We start from the raw sequence: 6,343 nt of genomic DNA, 5'->3' as shown, positions 1-6,343 counted from the left end.
AAAAAAAAAGGAGAAAACAGGCTAAACATTGGTATTTATCTCTGCATCCTTATATGTATGCAATAAAACTAGCTGCCATGAGTTCCTGTCTTTTTTGCTCTGATAACTGCATCCCCTTTTAAACTATGAGCCAGGATAGTCTCCTCCTCCTGTAAGTTGTTTCTTATCAGGTAGGAGAAAAGTAATTAATACACTGACATAACAGTTGGATTGAATTTAACATTTTTCTCATTTAGCTAATGTAATGCTACACGGGCACATTTAAGGTCACATACATGCACACACACACACACACACACACACACACATGAATGGTAGTTGAGGAACAGCATAACACTAGAGCTGAGATATAAGGAGTCTCTCAGCAGTGTTAAGAGTTTCTAGCTGAACTCTTAAAGCCAGCAAGAAATTGACTGTTATGCTGTAGTTCTGAAATTTACCCTAATGTTTCTTAACCCCAAATCAAACAAATATTTTATAACATGGTTGCTAATAATGAGATAATAATTTCTCTGGAATTCAATGATGATTTTATAGCAACACAGATCAAAGAAAAATTATGAAGGTTATATAAACAATAAAATGTTTTATTATCTTTGTGTTTCTTTGCCTAAAAAAGTAAAAATTTTCACTCCCTTGATTTTAAAACTGAAATTCAGGGACTAGAGGGTTATAGGCATTGAGTAATCACTTTCCCACATGGTGGTCATGGCAGTCTCCTACCTTGCATTTTCTGTCCTTCTGCTTATACACTGGTGCAAGTAGAGATACTCCTGAGGTGCACTGGTGGACAAGGCAGGCTGCATGTGGCTTGACACAGGGGGCTCAAATGTGAATAAAGTGGGCTGGCTAGAGTGTGAAGGGGCTGAGGACTTCCGTTCTCGGAGCAGGTGCTGACTGGAGCTGAATTCAGCTGGAGAAGAGCGGGGACCATGACTGATTGAAGAAGGGTTTCTCAGGGAGTCTGTGAAAAGAAGAGAGGGCTCTGTGAATGAAATAAAGTAGGCAAAGTGTCCTTATCCTAAAGACAGTTGTCAGAGGGAGAGAAAGTATTCTGATAAGAGACAGTAATATGGCTGCCAAATTTTCTCCTTCATACATTCATTACCTCTGTCTTCCTAGGGGAGGCAAGTTGGGCCATGTGGCCATCTTGGCAGAATGGGAGATGAGTTACACCTCTGAAAAGCTTAGGAGTAGTCTGAAGGCCAGGTTATCATAACCCAGACCTGATTTGCTCTACCCCAGGGGCTGTGCCTATGCAATCCCAGAGTGACCCTCCCATTGACAAGACTAGACTCTGGATAGGTGAGCACCATGCTTCCTTCCCGTAGGTGGCTCTTATTGGGAGCAGATGAAGATTGGAATGAATGTATACTGTTGACATGCCCATGGTCTTGTCAAGGACCTCAGTGACTCTGACCCATGAGCCTTTCTCAGGTGAGGCCCAGAGGCGTGGCAAGACCTTCCTCTGGTCTAGGTAACAGTGTTTATGAATAAATGACCACTGTATGCAAAACTGGCCAGTGTGTACAAAAACTAGAAACCTCAACTTCCCCCTATAATCGAAGGCTTTTTCCATACAGAGACCTTCTACCCAGACTAGGTAACTTCTCCTGTGTCATACATAACAAACAGGCCTGAGTTTCTGGTTTGTAGGTGTTCAACAGAAAGAACAGTCGAAGATTACAGCTTCTCTATATGTCTGTATGTTGTTTCTTGGTGGCCTGGAACTCATATGTAGACAAGTTAGTCTTTAACTCAGAGATCTGCCTGCCTCTGCCTCCTGAATGCTTAGATTAAAGTTGTACACCATCATGCTTGGCTGGCTGTCTTTTCTTTATTCTCCTGTTACTCCAGTCAAGGTTTCTAGGACTAAGAAGCCATTTAGGTATGGCAGGTTCCTGCTGTTATTACCTCCCTCAAAGTTTCTGGTTTTACTAAATGAGACACTACTTACTAAAGACTCACTGATTAAGATCCAGAACTATGCCTTGGTGCAATAATGATAAAAGCACAAATAAATGTGGAGCTGTCCCTTCAGCCTAGACCCTTGGTTGTCCTGGTGCTCTTCCATATCTTCTAAGGGCAGCTTTGTTCTCTCGTCACTGGCCTTTCTTTTTTATTTTTTCATTCTTATCTCAAACTCTCCTCTGTTGTATTAGAAAGGAAGTGAGGTATTAGGACAGATAACAGTTTAGAGTACTACACCATTATTCATTTGGCTAGCTCCCTAAGCTTAGTCCACATTTCCTTAGTCTGACCTACTTCCTGCTTTTTCTCCCCAAATAAGCAAAGCAGATGGAAGCATCATCAGCCCCTGAGCTAAGCAGCCTATTTGGGGTCTGGGGAGTAATTCTTTGATTCTTTCTACTTATGCTGTTCTTTCATACTGGATTCCTTCTCTATACTTCTAGCAAGCTCATATGAAGATTTCAAGATCCTATGTAGATATTACATTCCCACAAAAACCTTTCTGAATGTTTTTTTTTGGGGGGGTGGGGGGAGCTGACAGGTTTCAGCTTATGTTTAGACCTATGGTCATTCTGCTTCCTTGCTCTTGGTTTCTGAGAACTGTATCAGTGAGATACTACTATAGAGTCCTAGCATGTACCTAGTAAAGTCCTACATAGGGTATTAGGTATTCTAAAATTCCAACAGTGAAACTTATAATTCTCAAGAAATAAAGGTATAAAGATATAAATTCAGATAATGTGCTAGGTAGAGAGGAATATTTTGGGAGATTATGGCTTTCTAGAGTCATTCAAATACTATCAGAAGAGACAAGGTTCTTTAGCTACTCTGTTTTCTGCCTATTTCAGGCTGTACTATCCACATGGCCCAAAACAGGATTACCATTTTATTAATGCTCTATAGTACTAATTACACTCTAGTCACTCCTAGTACTGGAAAGGGCATCTTCTATCAGGACAGAAGAGAGAAAGTCAATGAGCCTCTAGGGAGAAACTGTTCCATGATAGCTGCATTGATCTCCAAAATGAATTCCTATAACAGGTCTCATAGTGACCTGGATGTTTGTTAACAGAATCAATGCATTTATTATTCCATTAGATTTGCAAAATGAACTCTCTAATGGTGGATGAAAGAGAGTTTTTATACTGGGGACAGAGTAGTCATGGCACCAAGGGAGGAACATAAGCTCTGTCTGAGAAGACACAGGGGAGGTGTAAAAAGAAACCCTTTCTATACTCTCAGTTGACTTTCTGGCTTCCTCTTGCTTTGTCTATCTCTTAATTCCTCAGACTCTAGTTTTAGACTTTCCTATAACTTCTCTTTGACTCTAAAGCCTTTGTCTGGAGTAATATTGCCTATTATTAAGCTTTAAATGCCACGCAAATGATGATAACTCTCAAACTTCAATCTCTAGCTCAGTCCTTCCAGAGCTTCCCACTGTACATCACCCTTCCCTGCTGGCTTCTTCCTTTATGTTCTATCAGCTAGTTAAGCTCAAAAACCTAAGCAAAGCTCCTTAGTCTAACACTTTCTGTCTCAGGGAAGCACATCAATACTTTTTTCCATCAGTTGTCAAAGCCAGAAGCCTAGTCACCCTCTGACTTTCCCCGGCTTCTAAACATCCATCCATGCCAGTCTGCCATTGTCACACTTAACAATGGCTTCCTGTTCTCCTTTAGATTTGAAAACTATCTTCTTGTTTATTTCTTCCACAGTATTTCTTACTAATTCTCTTTGCATTTCAGAGGATTTCCAGAAACATACCAGTCTCTCCCTTATCATTCGGCTCCTCAGGCATTAGATTACAAACTCAGTGACTGGAGAGAATCCAAAACTTTCATAATAGTTGTGGCCTTGTGTCCCACCTACTGTATCATACAATTTAATATTTGTTGACCAAACAAATAAAATACACAAGACAATACAACACTACTTCTTCAGTAACAGTTACTGACTTCTTACTGCCTTCAAAATAAAGGTTCCTTGGTTTGACAATGAACCTTTTATTTTTTAAATTTGTAAATTTTTTCTCTTTTTTTATTAGATAGTTTCTTTATTTACATTTCAAATGATATCTCCTCTCTTGGTTACCCCTCCAAAAAAATATCAAAAACAAAAAACAAATCTTGTTTCTTCCCCCCTCCCCCTGTTCACCAACTTACCCTCTCCCACTTCCTGGCCCTGGCATTCCCTTACACTGGGCCATAAACCTTCACAGGACCAAGGGGCCTCTCCTTGCATCGATGGCCGACTAGGCCATCCTCTGCTACATATGATGCTGGAGCCATGAGTCCCACCATGTGTGCTCTTTGGTTGATGGTTTAGTCCCTGGGAGTTCTGAGGGTACTAGTTAGTTCATATTGTTGTTCATTCTAAGGGGCTGCAAACCCTTTAGCTCCTTGGGTCCTTTCTCTAGCTCCTTCATTGGGGAACTTATGCTCAGTCCAATGGATGGTTGTGAGTCTCTACTTCTGTATTAGTTAGGCACTGTCAGAGTCTCTCAGGAGAGAGCTATACCAGGCTCCTGTCAGCCAGCACTGGTTGGCATCTACAATAGTGTCTGGGTTTGATAATTGAATATGGGAAGGATTCCCAGGTGGAGCAGTCTCTGGATTGTTCTTTCAGTCTCTGCTCCATAGTTTGTCTCTGCAACTCTTTAGATGGGTATTTTGTTCCCCCTTCTAAGAAGGAATGAAGCATCCACACTTTGGTCTTCCTTCTTCTTGAATTTCTTGTGGTTAGTGGATTGTATTTTGGGTATTCCAAGCTTCTGGGCTAATATCCACTTATCAGAGAGTGTATGCCATGTGTGTTCTTTTGTGATTGGGTTACCTCACTTAGGATGATATTCTCCAGATCCACCCATTTCCCTAAGAATTTCATAAATTCGTTGTTTTTAATAGCTGAGTAGTACTCCATTGTGTAGATGTACCACAGTTTCTGTATCCATTCCTTTGTTGAGGGACATCTGGGTTGTTTCCAGTTTCTGGCTATTATAAATAAGGCTTCTATGAACATAGTGGTGCATGTGCCCTTAATACACGTTAGAGCATCTTCTAGGTATATGCCCAGGAGTAGAATAGCTGGGTTCTCTGATAGTACTATATCCAGTTTCCTGAGGAACTGCCAAACTGTTTTCTAGAGTGGTTGTACCCACTTGCAATTCCACTAGCAATGAAGGAGTGTTCCTTTTTCTCCACAACCTCGCCAGCATCTGCTGTCACTTGAGTTTTTGATCTTAACCACTCTGACTGGTGTGAGGTGGAATCTCAGGGTTGTTTTAATTTGCATTTTCCTGATGACTAAGGATGTTGAACATTTCTTTAGGTGCTTCTCAGCTATTCGGTATTCGTCAGTTGAGAATTCTTTGTTTAGGTCTGTACCCCATATTTTAATCGGGTTATTTGATCCTCTGGAGTCTAACTTCTTAAGTTCTTTGTGTATATTGGATATTAGCCCTCTATCAGATATAGGATTGGTAAAGATCTTTTCCCAATCTGTTGGTTGCCATTTTGTCCTATTGACAGTGTCTTTTGCCGTACAGAAGCTTTGCAATTTTATGAGGCCCCATTTGTCAGTTCTTGACCTTAGAGCATGAGCTAATGGCATTCTGTTCAGGAAAATTTCCCCTGTGCCTATGTGCTCCAGGGTCTTCCCCATTTTCTTTTCTATTAGTTTCAGCATATATCGTTTTATATGGAGTTCCCTGATCCACTTGGACTTGAGCTTTGTACAAGGAGATAGAAGTAGATCAATTTGCATTCTTCTACATGCTAACCGCAGTTGAGCCAGCACCATTTGTTCAAAATGCTGTCTTTTTTTCCACTGGATGGTTTTAGCTCCTTTGTCAAAGATCAAGTGACTATAGGTGTGTGGGTTCATTTCTGGGTCTTCAATTCTATTCCATCAATCCACCTGCCTGTCACTGTACAAATACCATGCAGTTTTTATCACAATTGCTTTGTAGTACAGTTTGAGGTCTGGGATGGTGATTCCACCAGAGGTTCCTTTATTGTTGAGAGTAGTTTTTGATATCCTAGGTTTTTTGTTATTCCAGATGAATTTGAAAATTGCTCTTTCCAAGTCTGTTAAGAATTGAGTTGGAATTTTGATAGGGATTGCTTTGAATCTATAGATTGCTTTTGGCAAGATGGCCATTTTTACTATATTAATTCTGCCAATCCATTAGCATGGGAGATCTTTCCATCTTCTGAGATCTTTGATTTCCTTCTTCAGAGACTTGAAGTTCATGTCATTTTACTTGCTTAGTTAGAGTCATTCCAAGGTATTTTATATTATCCAACACCCCTTCATGATAAAAGTCTTGGAAAGATCAGGAATTCAAGGCCCATTCTTTTTTTTTTTTTTTTTT

General features: G+C 40.3%; 1 protein-coding gene across 2 annotated transcripts in view; it reads right to left on the bottom strand.

The window, feature by feature from the left end:
- Positions 1–6,343, bottom strand: part of Gab2 (GRB2 associated binding protein 2) — a 210,651-nt gene that overhangs the window by 36,994 nt on the left and 167,314 nt on the right. For both annotated transcript variants that reach the window (XM_031387413.1, XM_031387415.1), the window contains exon 3: positions 724–964. In XM_031387413.1, coding sequence (XP_031243273.1) covers positions 724–964 — 241 coding nt within the window. The remainder of the gene's footprint in view (positions 1–723; positions 965–6,343) is intronic.

This window comes from Mastomys coucha, unplaced genomic scaffold (genome assembly GCF_008632895.1).
Source record: "Mastomys coucha isolate ucsf_1 unplaced genomic scaffold, UCSF_Mcou_1 pScaffold21, whole genome shotgun sequence".
NCBI classification, from domain to species: Eukaryota; Metazoa; Chordata; class Mammalia; order Rodentia; family Muridae; genus Mastomys; species Mastomys coucha.
Note: the sequence above shows the minus strand (reverse complement) of the source record. Positions and strands in the feature narration are given on the sequence as shown.